This window comes from Lutjanus erythropterus, chromosome 5 (assembly GCF_056507025.1).
Source record: "Lutjanus erythropterus isolate fLutEry1 chromosome 5, fLutEry1.hap2, whole genome shotgun sequence".
Lineage (NCBI taxonomy): Eukaryota > Metazoa > Chordata > Actinopteri > Lutjaniformes > Lutjanidae > Lutjanus > Lutjanus erythropterus.
This window is the reverse complement of record NC_139321.1, coordinates 27536601-27553691: the sequence shown is the minus strand read 5'-3', so window position 1 is coordinate 27553691 and position 17091 is coordinate 27536601. Positions and strand designations below refer to the sequence as shown.

Sequence of the window (17091 nt, the reverse complement as noted above, 5' to 3'; positions counted from 1 at the left end):
CACATTGATGTGCAGACCTTTCTTTATGGGATGACTGTTGTTCTGTTGGTGTAATGGAATAGTGGACACAATCTAGTATATTTGCAGAAGTGAATGCAACAAAGTATGATAGCATTATTGTAATGAAGTCTTTTTTTTGGGGGGGGGGGTACTTTTTATGAGTGTTTTTCAAATCTAGTCACGACATAGGGGCACAATAGTGAAATTCAGCCCTGGAATTCAGCCCTGGAACGCCTCTCACTTTTGATTGTATTTATGTTTATTATGTGACCTTTTACTACAAGCAGAGAGAAGTAAAACACAGGGAAGAGTCAGATCCACTTCCTACATTATTTTATGCTTTAAGGTTTGTTATCAGAAGGTAGGTCGGCTCAATTTTTGTGAATTCAAGCTGCACTTTGTATTAAATTTGACACAAAACCGTATGTGAACCATATCTACCAAGTAAAGACCAGCATTATAAAGGTATGAATACTGTGTCTATGGGTGACTGTGGGGAAACTCATTACAACGTAACTGTACTGTAAACTTAAGTCCAATAGGGGTCTAATAATAGTTTTAGTTGTAAATGCTTTGGTAAAACCTGATAGTTAATTCATTAAATATAACTAGAATCTCTTCCATCATTCAATTGCTTAAATGTTGGAATGACTCATAAACATAAACCATAAATATAAAGTGCTCCTACCAGAGTCAGAATGAAGAGCTGATTTAAGCTCTTTTATTGTGTGTAGAATGACATGCAGCAGCCAAGGGACATTATTGAACATTTACTTTAAAAAAAAAAAAAGTGTCAATTTATTCTCATTAGGAATTCGAAAATGACCACAGGCCTTGAGTTGAGTTTCACTAGATTATCACTTCACTATTTAATCTACTTCACTTTTAAAATCATAATTCCCTACTGAGTAGGACTACTTTGAATTATTATCTAAGCCTTTCATCTGCATATAATTAGCCACTAAGGCTGAACAGGACAATGAAACCCATGACACATGGACAGAAAAAGCACCGCAGAGGTCATGGGTTTGGAGAGGTGACTGTGACCACTGAGAAGAACAGAGAGGTAGTTGGGAATCATTTAGATTTAAGATTTGGAGAAACGGGAATCCCTTTCAATTAAATGCCACTACTATTGAGTAGTTTTTGAGAAGAATACTTTGTACTTGTATAATTTTAAACATCAGTAGTTTTACTTGTAGCATAATATTAGTAATATTTCAGTAATGTAACAGTACTTATACTTAAGTACAGATTTCCAGTACTGTACATTTGTGTCCCTCTGACATTTCTATCTTGCAATAAAAAAAAAAGGACAATATGAGCATGAATAAGCAGGGTGAGAAGCTATGAGACATTTAGAATAGATTTATTAAGCCAGTCAAATACAAAAAGTCTCACATGTGCTTTTGCCTACAGCAAAAAAAAAAGTAATAAGGGCTACAAACCAAGAAAATACAACTGCCAGTAATTACAGCGTACCTTTCAAAGTGCAATTTCTCATTTCAGCTCTCACCCATCAGGATTATTGTTCCCAGTAACTTGTTTGATAAAATGGAGCCTTTTTTCAAATTCATCTGCGCACATTTTGAAGCCCTTCATCTGACTACCTGATATAGACTATACTAAGGAAACTTTGAATGGGTATTCAGTTAAAACAGTGGCTTGATTTTGAGATTGGATCCGCCTTAAAATGGAAACACACACATTATCTGAAGGTGTGGATCCAGTGTGTGTTATCAGGGCTCTTGACTTTGTGTTTCAGCAGTTCACAGGTCAGTCGGCACGGTGTGGATTGCTGGTTGTTTAAGTGGACAGAGAGCAAAGCCAGACGTCCTGGCAGACGTTTTTTTCCTCTGAGGAGTGGCTGTACTGCTGTAACACCAGATCTAAGGCCTCTTAACACTGATGAAAGTCTTCCTCTTTCTGTTGCCTGAGCAGAATTGGAACGTCTCAGTGCTAGATGTTCACATTAAACAAACAGGATGAAGAGGAAGACTGTCATCATCGCTGCTGCCTGAAGGTTTTGGTGCTGTAACTATGTCGGGGCTAAACTGTGAGCAGAAGTACAAGATGCAGTAAGATGAGTATGAATATCAGAATGAGTGGTCAAATCATCAAATCAATTGTGGTCAAGTAGAAGTGTTGTGTTTAATGAGATTAGGTCCATCATCATGGGGAGAAAAAAAAGGTTGTGTATGTACTGTGCATTGTGTATTGTGTCTGATACAAACATACAATGTCAATAGCTACAATATATTGGGATTACACTAACAACATAGAAAGAACAGCATTACTAAAGACAATGATTTACACTTAGTCAATGCAACTATCAAAACAGCAGGTTATAAATAAATTATCAATAATCACAATCATGTTTTTGGTATGATACCATCAAAATTCATTTCCCAAAATTTTTGTTATTTCAACAACCACTTTTGAACAGTTACACATATGGGACAGTTCTATAACATCGATGGTACTGAAGTAATCTTCATAAAATCAATTAACATTCACATTGCAATTTCTATGATTCGATGTACTTATATAGTCACTCATTGTTGGAATGAGTGTATGTAGTCTTAGTCATATTGGGGAATGGCTTCCTGTAACCCTACAAGTAACAAACTAAGTGTCAAGTTGTTACATATTTGCAGAGAGACAATCACACAGGTATATTTTCTGGAAAAAAAACAGAACAATGTTAATTATTCCAACCTATTTAACAAATGACTTCAATTCCTGATAAAAAAATCTAAATAATATTTCATGTATATATTCAGAATAGCGAAGTGTTTCACAAATAGCCTTATAAAACGCAAGTATAAACAACATTACAATAGGATATCTACAGTTCAGTAGGAAAATTATAGATCAAATCACACCTTGTCAACTCAAAAACAAACTGATTTCATGCTACTACCCAGACTCCGTCAGGTGGGTACGGTGATGCTTTAGTGCTTTCCAGGGTCAATGTTCTGTCGCTCCCTTTTTCCAAATCCTGCTCCTGCTCCTGCTGCAGCTGCTGCGGACTGATCTGCAGACACACAAAAGGAAAGACTACTTATCTTCACAGTCACAAACTCTGCTGCTGCTGCACACGTTTTATTGAATGCTAACATTGAGTGACTGTTTGGTGTTAGAAAATATACGACAATGTTGGCAATATTCTATATTTTTCTTCTACTAAACCAACAATGAATCGATGCCACTAACATGTATTGTCTGTGGAGCCAAAGTCTGATATATCTTATTCCATGCAAGAGAGAAACAGAGCTTCACTGTTGTTCAGTTACTACAACCCTGATTCCAAAAAACTGGGACGCTGAGTTAAATGTGAATAAAACAGATTACACAGAGTTTATAACTTGCTATGAGTTCTGATGGGTGCTACTTTACCAGCATCAAACAGGAAGCAGCAAACTGGGTAACAATCAGAAAAAAAAACTCCTCAAATACTAAGAAGAGGTACCACCATCAAATACTCTGGTGGTGATAATTTTATATTATCTCTATTGCTATTTTTCTGTTTACCATGTTAGATTTTTTAACATTTGTTATTTTTAGATGTGCTTTATGAATACACTTGATTTGACATACTGTCACACATGACTGGTAGTGAATTAACAGTGTTTGTAAGTTGGTGTTTTATTCAGTGTTTTTCTGATCCACCAACCAGCATGTATTTTAGTGAGAAATCTTAATTTCTGAAACAGTCTGTCTCTCATTCCCACAATATTCTCACCAAAAAAATAGCACAGCCAACCAACAGAGGCTGGTATGGAGCTGAAGCGAAAAAAATCCAAAATGTAAAGTTTGTGCAGAAATAAAGTTTCTTCATTGATTATGTTGTTGCCACATTGATAAGGAGGCTTTTTATCTTGTGTTTCTGGAGTTATGCTTTTTTTGCCAACACAAAGGAGTTGTTAATATGTCATATTTTTTAAAGTTGATGTGATATTTTCCCTGGACAGCGCAGGGAACTCCAGTTTAATTCAAACTATTAATATCTATATTTCTTAACATTTTGTCACTACTAGGCTACAGAAATACGGGGAAACAGCTGAAGTATGATAAAGTTGTGATGTTAACTATGGCTAGTTATTGGTTTGATTAATGGTTAATAGTGAATGTATGTATTGATTACTGCTGGAGGCTGATCAGTTAATTATCAGTTGATAGTATGAATACAATTTTGTCTTCACAAAATATAATAATTACATATCGTTACTACACCACTGGTTTAGGCCTTGGTGCACTACATATTTGCTGCAAAGCCCTACTGGTGCTACTACTAAGAATATAGTGTTGGTTTTCTTCTTTGATGGCATTTTGTTGACAATACTAAAAAAAATACATCAATAAAACAAGTGTACAAAAATGTGATTTATAACAGACTATAAGAATAAAAAAAGATTGTACTTGGTTGACTGTACCATACCTGCATTCTCTGGTGGTGGTCTTGAACTCTCTCCTACTGCTCTGGCCCCTCTGGGCTGCGGGAATGACGACTGCCAAGGAAAACCCTGACCAAAGAGAGAGCACCATCTTAGTTCACATCACTAAACATACTCATCCAACACAAGCAGCAGCCCTCAAGTCTTTGCCGTAACCTAACAATCGTTATTGAATGTAAGCGTGGATAGTGTGAGCTACAGTTAGACCTCATTACATCTGCTTGTTCCTCTCAAAAGATGAGGGGAGTAGAAGTTAAGAGAGAGAAGAGCCTTGTTTCCTCAGTGAACCAGAGTCACTCCAGAGACAGAGACAGAGGGGCCTTAGAGGACCCTTACCGGGGTAACAGGCTGGAAGTCTCGTACGGGGGGCGGTGCTGCGGCGGCTGCGGCTGTGGCGCCTGCTGCATTGGGCATCCGGGGAGGGAAGTGTATGGGCCAGCCCTCAAGGCCCTGCGGTCCCACCTGCACAAAGGGACCACAGTAGGGAGGGCTCAGCGGGCCGTTCACTGAGCCTGACGTGGGGTCTGAGGTACGTCTTTCCTGCTGCTGCCCCTATGAGGGATCACAAGTACACACGTGATCCCCAATCAGTGCATGGCTGCTACTCTCAGCGAGCGTGGTGGCCCTGTCATGGCATGGGCCACCACTGACCTTCAACCCTGCTGCAGCTGCCTCCCCTCCCACTGAGGAGTGTCAATGTTCCACCTGTTGATCCCGAATGCACTGACAAACAAGCTAACTGGAGTGAGGCTCTTGTCCTGTGACAGTATTGATTTGTCCAGTCTGAACTTATTACAGTAAATATCTATGTGGGGCTGCACTCTGCCACAAGGGGGCGCTACTATGCAAGTTTTACAACTCCTATCCTACTGCATGGTGCATCCCAAAGAGCAACTTTCAGAATATGTCTTGGCCCTAATTTCACGTACATGGCCCAAATGACCACCCATGTCACCTATCCAGCCTGATGGCACCGTTTCATTTAAAATCTCAACATGTGCAAAACATGAGTGAGCTCAGACCTCAGCTGCAGCCAGTACCTGTTTGTGATGCTGCATCTGCAATCTCTCCAGCTTACACCTCTCTGTGCGTTCTCTCTGACACTCGTTCTGTGCCTGATGAAGCTGAACCACAAACACACAAAAACAAACATTAGTGAGCAGTTCATTTAGAATTTTTATTCAATCAAGCTTCAAACTATAAATAATAAATGTTATTTTATTATTAGTGTGTGCAAATATAAAATAATTAGAACAAAAATTAGATATTGTATCATATCTGATAGGACACAATCACATTTACATTTTGATTAAATTAGTAAGTATTTCTTAATGATTACCAATTGACTTTTAAACCTGTAATAAACATATTACATATTTCATGAGCTAGAAGGGGACCTACAGCATCATAGTTTGAAACATATAGGGTCACCAACCAAGGTGTGATATTTGATAATGGGAGAAGGAAAGTGTTGTCTATAAATATTATCAAGGGTTCAAGGAAATTATTAATAATTTACAACAAGGTTGTATGACAAGATTTTGACAAAGTTCCCTCTTTGATTGACTGGACTGACTGTTAAGATAAAATAAAAATATCTGGATGATTATTGTAAAGTTGAAACTGGTGTTTTTAATACTTTATACACGATTAAGTACTGTTTAGTGCATCCAAAAACATTATTTGGATGTCCATTATAAAGTTGCAACTGACATTTATACAACTTTACAATTAATAAATGATTTATAAGGCAAATTAAATATTGTTTGTTAACAGAAAAAATAACTTAAGTTTGATTAACTATCAATTTCCCATTTATAAATTAGTTAGTATAAATTGTTACCAAATATACAGAGAGCTTACCTGATTGGTCAAATTAGTAATCTGACCCTGGAGTCTCTCAACTTGCCGCCTCAAGTCCTCTTTTTCCTCATTCATTCGCTCCCTGTCACTCCTCTCTTTTCTGAAGTCTTCTTCAAAGATCTTCACCTGAAGTACAAAACAACTATTTCAGGCATTTGAGGAAATGCATACTTCCAACAGAACTGCTTGTACTGAATATGTGTGTGCGTATGTTTTGCTGCATGTCTGACCTGTTCCTTTAGTACAGCGATTTGAGTGAGCAGCTCTTGCTTCTTCAGGTTATTTGCTGCATCAGCAAAATTACCCTGGCCAGGTGGTTGTTGCGAAGATGAAGGTGAATGCAGGTTTAAGGCTTCCTCTAAAGCCTGCGGTAAAATGAAGTGTAAGTACTGCACAGATTTTTTTTTTTGTTCATCTTGCTCTTTCTGCATCAGTTGCACACTCACCCTGTTGAGGCGTTGGATCTCCTTCTCCTGGTACTCCCTCTGTTTGCTGAGAGGCAGCAGCTGATCCTGCAGGTAGCGAATCTTCTGCTTCAGCTCAGTGGTCTCAGAGTTGAGGCACTCCTTCTCCCCCTGAAACACACACACCCAAAACGTTAAAAACACCTTTGTTAACGTATCCTGAAACGTTGGGTCTCATACATACACATTTTCTTACTTTTCTCTTTTATTTGTTTTTGCACAAAGCAGTAAGAGGAAAACAATAAAATCTTATGTGGGACAAATCCATATAAAAAGAGCAGACTTAGGTGGTGTTAAACCTAGAAAAACACCAAAAGAAAGGAAAAAGACAGGAAATGCCACCTAGTGGCAGAAAAAAGAAAAAAAATATGGATGGCGCTTTGGAAGCATCAACAGAGAGATTTTGAGAGGTTTCTGTGTTGAGGTGCAGCAGGTACAGCCAGCCTCTAAAGAATCTTGATTCTTGAAGAATCTTCATCGCTAACCTAATCATCTCAATGTGTAAATGTTTAAGATTATGAAAATAATTAATGAAAAAACAGAAAAAAACTTCTGTACAACTATTAAGTAAATTAATTTTTTCAACATTATTAATATTGCACAGCACCAAACACTTTGGCTTTTGTGCATATTGGCTTTATGTGGTCAAGGGCACTCTTAAATTTTGATCTTACCTAAGAACCTATGGGAAGTATGCAAGATTTCATGACTGCCACAAAAGTTCTTGAACTGTTTCCACGCACCAACAAATCAAATCTGTTCGTATGACTGATTCATGCATGAGGCCCATTGCTTTTTTGCTTTTCCATTAGTCCTGCTTTTGTTAGATCAGCAGTTCTCAAACTCCTGTTGTGGCAGCCGTCAGAAGCCGAAAAAAAGTTTGTGATCTTAACCACATAATTTTTTATAAATCATTACCAATGACAGGGGAAGCAACTAAATAAAACTGATCACATTATTTCATAAAGGTCAGCATGATAGCATCAACAAATTCTTGTTTGTTTACTTTCCCTGCATAAATCCACCATCCAGTTTGACAACCACTGTGTCAGACAAAAATATCAGCTGGGCTTTATGTCCTTCTCTCTCACCTGTACATTTTCAATCTTGGACTTGGCCAGCAGCAGCTTCTTGTCATAGTCGCGCTGTCTCTGCTCTCGCTCTGCCTCCAGCTCAAGCACAGTTTTCTGGGACTCAGCCAGCCGTTGTCTGAGGTCTGTGATCTGACGGAGAGAGAGAGTCCACTTATCACAGTTGTAAGGTACAATTCTCATAAAAACAAGCCGAAACAAAAAAAAACTGAATCAGTGATGACAACACTCTGGTTGGGCTGCAGAATGTGGTTTAAAAAAGTGATTTTGAAGGAATATCTAATTGCAATTATTTTGACCAATATTACAGCTGTAATATGATTTGTGATAATTAAGGAAATGATAATTTTTACATCATTATTCTCACTGAACTATAGAGGTTTTTTTTCCCCAGAAATCTGTGCTAAACAAAGATGTTTTCTGAAGTCTTGAGAATGATGTGTTGACCAGGACACCTCTGCAGCACCACAATATTTAATTTAAAATGCCATTTTGACACATTTTGCCTTTAACAAATATTGTGCATCCTGTGATTTGAAAACTGCAGTAGATCATATTTAGATTTTAATACAATTTCAATTCATTGTTCAGCCCTAGTGGGAATGAACATTTCTGCATCACAATTTTCATTCTCACTTTGTTGGGGTCTGTACCAAAAAACGTGTTTTTTTACAAGTTTTGCAGGCAGGAGCAGCTTCTGCAATTTGGATATTGCACTTAGCCATATTACCATTTTGATAATATTTCGATTCTCTGTGCAGCCCTACTCTCTGATAAAGATAAATATCAGCTGTTGCATGTGTTAGGACACAGCTTAAGAATCATGTGAGAAATTGTTATCAAACTATAAACAAAGCCACAGCAACAAGGACACATTTGCAAACACATGCAGTTCTGTTTTTGTGTAAAATATGAACGAACCGAGTGACGCAAATGGATATATCTAGGGTTCTGCGGTTTAAACCCCAGGTTGCATGGTGTCCCTGTCTCAACAAAGTGTGAATGTAGGTTCGCTCCTCACTGTGGGTGTGCTGAAGCGTTGGTGTTTGTGTCTGAGTGTGAGAGTGTGTGTACATGTGTATGTGTTTCTGCTGCCCTCTGACTGCACCACAGCAGGAAGTCAGCGGGTACCAGAGAGGTGAGGGGAATTCTTACTGAGGTGTGACAAACCTTGTGGTAAGTATGCTCTCAGATATAGAGCTATTGCGAGATTGCACCTTTTCCACTGGACAAGCATGTCAAATAAAAAAAACAAAAAAAACTTGCACACAGACACACACTTCACTGCCAACTGAAGCAAAACAAGAAGATATTTTTGAAGAACAAAGTCCTTGCTCTCTGTCATTTCACTTATTTGGCAAATATAAAAAAAATGTTTTATATGTTTTATTTGGCATTTATTGATCGTAAAGTACAGTAATGTTTACCTACTTTAAGGCCCAATATATCCTTGTTTGGTAAACTTTAAACTAAATTCAACAATGTGTTACTACTGATAACAGCAGAAAGAGTAATTCATGAAACAAACTAGTCTGAAATGAGAACAGTGGAGGAGTAGAGCAGAGTTCATGTTGAACATAAGGGAACAGATTAGGGCTACAATTAATGATTATTTTCATCGCTGAATAATCTGCAGATTATTTTTCTCAATTAATCATTTAGTCTATACAATGTCGAAAGAAAAGTAAAAAATGCTCTTCAAAATTTCGCAGAGCCCAAAGTGACATCTTTAAATTGTCATTTATCATAAATGACAAAGAAAATCAGCAAATCTTGACATTTAAGAAGCTGGAACCAGCAAATGTTTCACATTTTTACTTGTGACTGAAACAATTAAATAATAATTAGAATGGTGATCTTTTTTTTTTTTGATCGACTAAGGGTTGCAGCTCTGCAAAAGATTAACAATCTATTCTTAGCACATACACAAGTTATATCGAATAAGGAGAGTTTTATGGATGTAGAGCCATTCTTGTACAATGTATAAGTGTGTTGATATGAATCTAAAAGAAACTATAGTGTGTGGAATAAGTTTGAACTTTGACACAGGCCAAAGTGAAAATAAAACAGTAAAAATAAGATGAGAATAGCTGGTAGACTAGATTGAACTGATGTAATTTCATAAAACTATCGTCTCAGCTTTGAAATGACAAAAATAAACTTTTCAAAGAAATTCAGAGAGGATTAATCATTAGTTCTCCTTCAACAGTTCTACATCAGTGGAGGACACAGCCACGTCTTCCCACACCCTCCATTAACAGCTGTAAAGTCATTACTGTACCTTCTGCTCAAACTGTGACTTCATGGAGTTCCACTGAATGTCCCACTGCTTGTTCACCTCCAGTACCTGTAAGTAGCACCAGAAAGTGAAACAAATGATACTGAGAACAAAACATATAGGAAACAAAAATACACAGAGACTTTCCCCTATGGCAAAAGAGGATGGAGCAGTAAGAGCAAAAAAGACTCACATCCTTTCTCTGCTTCTCCAAAAGCTTGATCTTCTTTTCATACACCTCGACATCACAAGGTTTGGTTGGGGTTTTCTCTGCAGCTTTTCCACTCTGAGGGCACAGAAAATATTCCTAAATCCACAACATTCCTCCATTACTCTAACCACACATCATGACGGTTTAATATGGGGATGTTACAAAGTTGCAAATTCAATGAGAAGACCTTTAATGTATTTCTAAAAAAGGAAAATAAAGTTTAAAATTAAATTTTATTTGATACATAAATGGAATTTACATAAAGAAAAGTTGTAATTTACTAAGTAATTCAATTTGAACTACCTTCTGTGGTGTGGTGGCCTCCATCTTCGGTCGTACAGCAGCTGATTCCTCCTTCACAGGCTCTTCTTTGGCCTCTGTGGCTTCAGTGTCAGGTGGTGCCGCAGTTGATCCCGCTGCTGTTGCCCCTCCTGTGACCAGCTCCTTTAGTTTCTGATTCTCCTGTCTGAAATCAGTGAGTAAATGAAAATGATAGCATCTGTGAGCGAGGTCCTCTTCCCGGAGTTTGTTGAAGTTTTGGTACAGCTTCAGGATGTCCTTCGGGAAGGCCCTACAATACCCACTGGGTGCAGTGACACCAACAGAAAGCAGTGGAATAATTTCCCACCCCACCCCCACCCCCAAAGTGAAAAGTGAAAGCCTGGTTAACTGTCCACATCAATAAGAAAGTATAAATTGTAGTGTTTTGTCACTAAAACTGACTGATTCACTGTACATTCAAAAGGTCATGAGAAACTAAATTGTCCCACAGTTTAAAAAATAGCAGAAGAATGAGATGTATGTTTGTATTGTTTAGAAATACACTACAGATCTCTCAGTTTGATCTTTTTGACCTCATTAACAATAATGTTTCTGCTCCAGCAGAAGAAACACAAAGCCCAGTCAAAAAAAAACACATTACCTCAGCTGTTCTAAGTCTCGATTCCTGATATGATGATCCTCTTCCATTTTCTTCCGAAGCTCATTGTTTTCTTGTCTGAGCTGCTCACAGAGAGTCTGTACAACCAAAAGAAGACAATCATCAGAGCATTTAGTATTATTCTGTATGATGACAGTAACATTTCTTTCTTACATCAGTATGTCTACACCCAGCCAGAAGCTGCTGGCTTCAATGGTGAAAATTACGTTGGCGGTATTGTACATATGTATGAGCGGATTCAGTTCCCACCTTAATGTCACAAAATCTGACGCATGATCCTATATTTCCATCCTCTAACCACGACTTTGCTAAGTTAATCTTATCGACTGAAAATATGAACCCAGGTTATGAAAAGTACTCCTTTACTTTTATATGTTAAAATTAGGCCATAATGTGTTTCAGAAGTCTGAAGTAGTGATGCACTTCCACTGCTAATGGCCACTAATAGACAACAGAGGTGTCACAATTTCAGTCTTAAATAGAAAATTGATCAAAACGAGCTTTCAATTTCAATATGCAAGTCGAAATCAAAGCCAGAATCTATGATTGTCACAGTATTTTTTCTCCACCCCCACATATTTGCACAAAGAAAAAAAATATAAACAGCATAGCCTAATAGCCATTATATCACGCTTGATACCATACAGAGTATCTTTTTAAAGGTGAATTTGAAAATGTAAATATAATTCACACATTGATCCTTACAAAACAAGACTTGATAGTCCACCAATGGCATAGCCATCAGTGCAAAAAAAGGAAAAGTTTTAACTGAAAAGTTAAGTTGAATCGTGACCCTAAAATTGAATCGTGGATGTGGAGAATAGTGACACCCAACAGGCAACCTACTCTTTAAGTGTACATCTGTGCAATAGGTAGATATAATTATGTCAAAAACACAAGTTACGATAATACCATGACACAATATTTATCGCTATATCAAAAACAAAGACAAATTATGAATTATTCATGAAATAATACATCTGATGGTTGGTACAGCATTTTCTGTTTGTATAAAACCTTGTTTATCCTTTTAACTTAAAGTACTTCTGCTTAAAATAAAAGTAACCAGCCATGACCTGAGCATACGCAAAAAAATTGGCATGTATTGTCTTTCACAATGAATGTTAGAAATATGTACAATTGCAAAACAAAAAAACACAACAGTCTTTAGCAGTCCTTTTATAAAAGAAAATAAAAAATAATAATATAAAATAATTAACCATGTAATATCTCTGTAGATATCATCACAGCATGTTGTTGCATTTACATCCCTACTATATAATATAGGCTTTAATTGCAAAGCATTTAGTAATATTGTTTAGAGATGTGCTAACAATAAAGCAATAAAATCATTACAATAATACATATAACTATCAATGTGTTGAAAAAAGGAAAGCTAGTGTTGTGTGCTTGCAGTTGTGTTTGTTTATGTGTAGGTCATGCACATACAAATGCCTGTCCCACACAAAGGGACAACTGCATGAGACACTACATCTACTGGTGCAGTGGTGAAACAAAATTTGCCAAAAAATATTATAATGTCTTACACATTTTAAAGAATTTTATCTTCATTTACTATAAAATGTATCCCTTGAATTATCATATGATCACATTTATGAATCTGGCCATTTACTGGCCTTCCTGTAAATGGTTTACAGTTAATACATAAAATTTTAAAACAAAATTAAAATCATCATGATAAATCATTCTAAAAACACATTTGTTCCTACTCTGTGACTCATGAGAGCCTATAAAGCTATCATGGAGAAATAGTTTAATTCTAAAGGAGCATGATGGTTACCTTTGTCATACAGTCGTCGTTCACCTACCTGTAAAAGGGAGGTCCTTTGCTCATTCTTCTGGACCTTCGAGGAAAGATGGTGAAACTCCACCGCCATCCGACCAAGGTGAGCTAGCAGCTGGTTCGGGTTGGACTCTTCTGCGAATATGCTGAAGGAGCTCTCTAATCTCTTCAGCTGGCTCGCTAGCTCGATGTTCTCTTGAGGCAGGAGGGGGATTACTCCTGCCACTGACCCTGCCTGGAGATACCCACACAGGTGTAAAGTCAGTCAGTCAGTCAGTCAGTCAGTCAGTTCTTCCTCTCAAGCTGACTCAGCATGTGAGCAAACCATTACTTATGTATATGACCCAGCACAAGACTGAAAGCTAAACATGCTGCCAGACTCATCACGATGCTATTTCTGTGAAAAGCCACAGCTGACTTATCTGAAAAGCTGAACCAGTTTGTCCTGTTGGGTATAAATTTAGTCCACACAAGACTACAGGCTGTTGTGATGATATTTTCATCAAAAAAATTCAAAGAAAGTGTGCCAAAGTAGGCTACAGAATTTAACAATATGTGACAGACCAGTCAATACCATTAGCTTCAACATCTCCTGGCACAGTGTCCTATTAACACATCCCCTAGGATGTAGTATGTGAATGAATCAGTGGCATAATTCTAGTCAGTAATAATCCTGGACTTTCCCCTGGCTGACTCAGGCTGGAGCTACCAGTACTGAGTTTGTTAGTGAGTCACCACACCAGGGATATGTTCCTAATATTGAGGAAATAGCTATAAAGATGAAAGACTGAATTTATTCTAAATAAATAATCACATTTGCCAATTTGCCCCAGGGGCATGGTGACATTCTAAACATATTCAATTGTTTGTTAACATTAGCTTTGAGTTCCCTTGGTAGCTGGAAATTTATTCATCTTAATTTGCACCACAAAAATTTGGGTACGTACAGTTAAGGCATCTGCTGTCTTCCCATCCATATTGGCGACCTCAAACTCTGTGGTCTCCTGTAAAGACCAAACAGTAAGTACCACCACACACGCAGTGTCCATACAATTACCTCAATAAACCTCTAAGAATAAATTAAGCTCTTTCCAATTCCACAATGTCTGGATCTAATGGTATTTACAAGTTGTTACTGCCTGTAAAAATGACTTACAATGGGCTTCTCAGGCTGAAGGGTCTTCCCTAAACAGCTTGTTTGCTCCTCCTTCTGCTCGGCAGTGGGGTGTAAACAGGGTTTACCTGAAATAAACCAAACCAATACCAGTATTAATGAGAGTTTCAGGGAAGTAAAACTACATGTACAGAGTAATAACCCATAAATATAAAAATATGTCTACAAAAAAAAGTTACATACTATGAGACCTACTTTGTGTCTCAGTCTGAACGGGCCCTCCCATACACAGACTGGCTGCAAAGCTGGAGGACTTGAGGGCCTCGTTGTCTCTCACGAGCTCCTCCACTCGCTGCCGAAGCCTCGATGCCTCTGATTGAGACTCTTCCAGTAAATCACCTGTAAGTTTCAGAGAGAGATCTTGTCTCTGTCCAACACTGTTCAGGCTAGATCTATTTGATGATGAGCCATCACCAAGTAGGATATGATAGAAGTTCAGTAAGAAATTCTGCGCAACTAGCACTCCTTTGGTGAGTCACAAAAGGAGCAATCAGGCCATGTACATAAATAGCATGCAAGCTTTTCAAGAACCTACCAATGAAGATCATCAGGTTATACTACATTCCACCTCATTTGCTACATAACAGTTTCCCTCCTGCATTTGTATATTTTCAGTGGAAATTTAGTTATGGAAGATATCATATGATATCTTTGTGGGTGCATGTGATGAAAATGAAAAGATATCTAGTAATTAAAGTACTGAAAGTATGGAAGTTATATAAAAAAATGTCTAAGTGCTCATTTAAGGCCTCATTCATTTTTTATACTAGTATTGCATTGAAGTTAAAAATTCAGGTATTGTGACATCCCTATGTCAATCTGGAAAAATAAATTCCTCAGGTGTTAAAACACACAAGCAATGTGTAACACCAAAGATCAGCTGGCATGTATTCCTCCATCCACAAGCTTGAGGTACCTACTCTGTCTTTAGGAACCTACCTAAGCTTTTAAGTCCCTTCATCCGCTCCCTCAGTATGCTGTTCTCCTCCAGCAGCTGTCGATAGCTGCTTCCCCCTCCAGCCTCCTCCCTGGCCTTGCCCTCACTCCCACCTGGATCATAGATGCGGTATGGGCCTTTCCCTTCCATCGTCGTCGCTCACTTCCTAGACATGGTCCTCTGAACTGTGGAAGGAAGACACAAAACTGTTGTTAGAAACATATAAAGAACGGGAAACTACTCAGCAGAGTGGCTGACCTTTACAGAAAACAAAAAGTGCTGATAGTAAAGCCTTTAATCACACAGGACTAAGGATGGAGGATGTGTCTACAATGGTCCTCCCACCTTTGCAATGAGAAAAGCAACTGGAGAAGCAACTGTTTTTGCATTGCAGTCACATTTGAATCCTACTGAAAGTTTGAAGTATGCCACTCATAGATGTAGTCTAAGGTACAGTATAAGAACAACCAACTGTTTGTGCAGATAAAGGCAAAAGTTGAACAGAAGAATAGGGTGTACAGTATGAGGAAAATGCCTTTAACATTATCAAGACACTCACTTGAAACACAACTTACATTATGGCAGTATTACAACCACTAATTATAACAAATGATATTTCTGTTACGTCTTGACTGTAGATGAAATAAATGCCACCCACTCAGACATGCTACTGGACGTGCTGTAAGCTACCAAACTAGAAAAAGCTTTCACATCCTTCTACCTATTATTAATTCATAACAGGACGACTGTAGACTATCAGTGAAGCCAGGTAAAGAAAATTAAAACCATCCGACAGCTCTACAGAGGATAAAAACAGCTACAATCTCCTCATATTGCCACCCTGCCAGAGTGAAACATATGGTAAGAATGTGCTAACGTTTGTCATGGCTAAATATGACAACTCCAATGTTCATATCCGAGGAAAAGAGGACAAAACCAGCGGAAAAAACACTAAATGTCACGTGAATCCTGCTAACAAACATCTCCCAAATAGACGAGAGTCAAATACAGCACAATCTAGCTAATGATAGCTACCTTGATTGGCTGAAGAAGGCTAATATTAGTTTTCGCTGTTGTCATGCAAATTGCTAGCAACATCCTCGTTAGCAGTCGGCTAGCTAACACTGGATGACAGTGCGGGACAGGAAGCCGCTACCTCCTCTTTTTTAGCCGTTACAGATACTTTTATCGGTGCAGTAAGTGAGTCGGAAAGCGGAGTTAAACGACAAATCACAGAACAAAGAGGTGTCTTTTGTCTGGATACCTTTCAGCTCGCAGTGGCCTCTCGTCTCTCAGCTCATCTATTGCGGAAGTGGTCTGCTGGTCTGTGCTGTAACCTGGGAAATTCCACCTCGCAACGTTTGATGTAAACAGCAATGATTGACGGAGCGGGGGACCAATCAGAGCGCAGTTATCTGTCACCAGGGTACCAACGGGAGCCACTGACCGTAATGTAAACACTGGAGCTGAATGCTTTGCCTATTCCCATTTTATTATAGAGATTTTACCGAAAAGATTTTACATGAAGGACTTTTAGATATGGATATGTATGTGAATGTTCACATATATATAATGTTTATAAAATGGTTCTTACGACGCAATGACACTTGGGTGAGTATTTTTTCTTGTGATGATTTTTATTAAATAACTTTTTAAATCTTTGTGCTGAAACCCATCCCCCACAGTGCAGGGACAAACCCGAGTATTTTCACTGAATAACTTTTTTCTTCATTGATAATTTTAGAGAAGGGGGTGGTGGGGGTTTCTGTGATTGCATCACATATTTCCTCTGAACTCGGAGGGCAAGAAGGCCTCAAGTTACAAGTAAGAGTTTTTTAAGTCGACGCTCTAGGTTAACAGGAAATATATGGT

General features: G+C 38.1%; 1 protein-coding gene across 6 annotated transcripts; it reads right to left on the bottom strand.

The window, feature by feature from the left end:
* Nucleotides 1-1353: 1353 nt before the first annotated feature.
* tnip1 (TNFAIP3 interacting protein 1) lies at nucleotides 1354-16602 on the bottom strand. 6 transcript variants are annotated; one of them, XM_084719484.1, is made up of 18 exons: nucleotides 16484-16602; nucleotides 15222-15404; nucleotides 14466-14621; nucleotides 14265-14350; nucleotides 14056-14112; nucleotides 13134-13343; nucleotides 11287-11381; nucleotides 10668-10830; nucleotides 10347-10439; nucleotides 10157-10222; nucleotides 7876-8007; nucleotides 6767-6895; nucleotides 6551-6685; nucleotides 6321-6446; nucleotides 5498-5581; nucleotides 4794-5009; nucleotides 4442-4526; nucleotides 1354-3037 (listed from the first exon to the last, which is right to left on the bottom strand). In XM_084719484.1, the coding sequence occupies exons 2-18, from the start codon at nucleotides 15367-15369 to the stop codon at nucleotides 2955-2957; spliced, it is 2064 nt and encodes a 687-aa protein (XP_084575610.1). In that variant the 5' UTR covers nucleotides 15370-15404; nucleotides 16484-16602; the 3' UTR covers nucleotides 1354-2954. The 6 variants fall into 6 exon arrangements, with proteins under 6 accessions (XP_084575610.1, XP_084575615.1, XP_084575611.1 ...); XM_084719489.1 differs by having other exon boundaries at nucleotides 4794-4919; XM_084719485.1 differs by having other exon boundaries at nucleotides 14478-14621.
* Between the last annotated feature and the right edge of the window lie 489 nt (nucleotides 16603-17091).

Coding starts and splice junctions, on each gene's coding strand:
- tnip1 (XM_084719484.1), bottom strand. CDS start 15,369: ATGGAAGGGAAAGGCCCATACCGCATCTATGATCCAGGTGGGAGTGAG. Junction 6,896..7,875: donor CCAAGATTGAAAATGTACAG/GTGAGAGAGAAG, acceptor TGTGTGTTTCAG/GGGGAGAAGGAGTGCCTCAA. Junction 4,527..4,793: donor ACTTCCAGCCTGTTACCCCG/GTAAGGGTCCTC, acceptor CTCTTTGGTCAG/GGTTTTCCTTGGCAGTCGTC.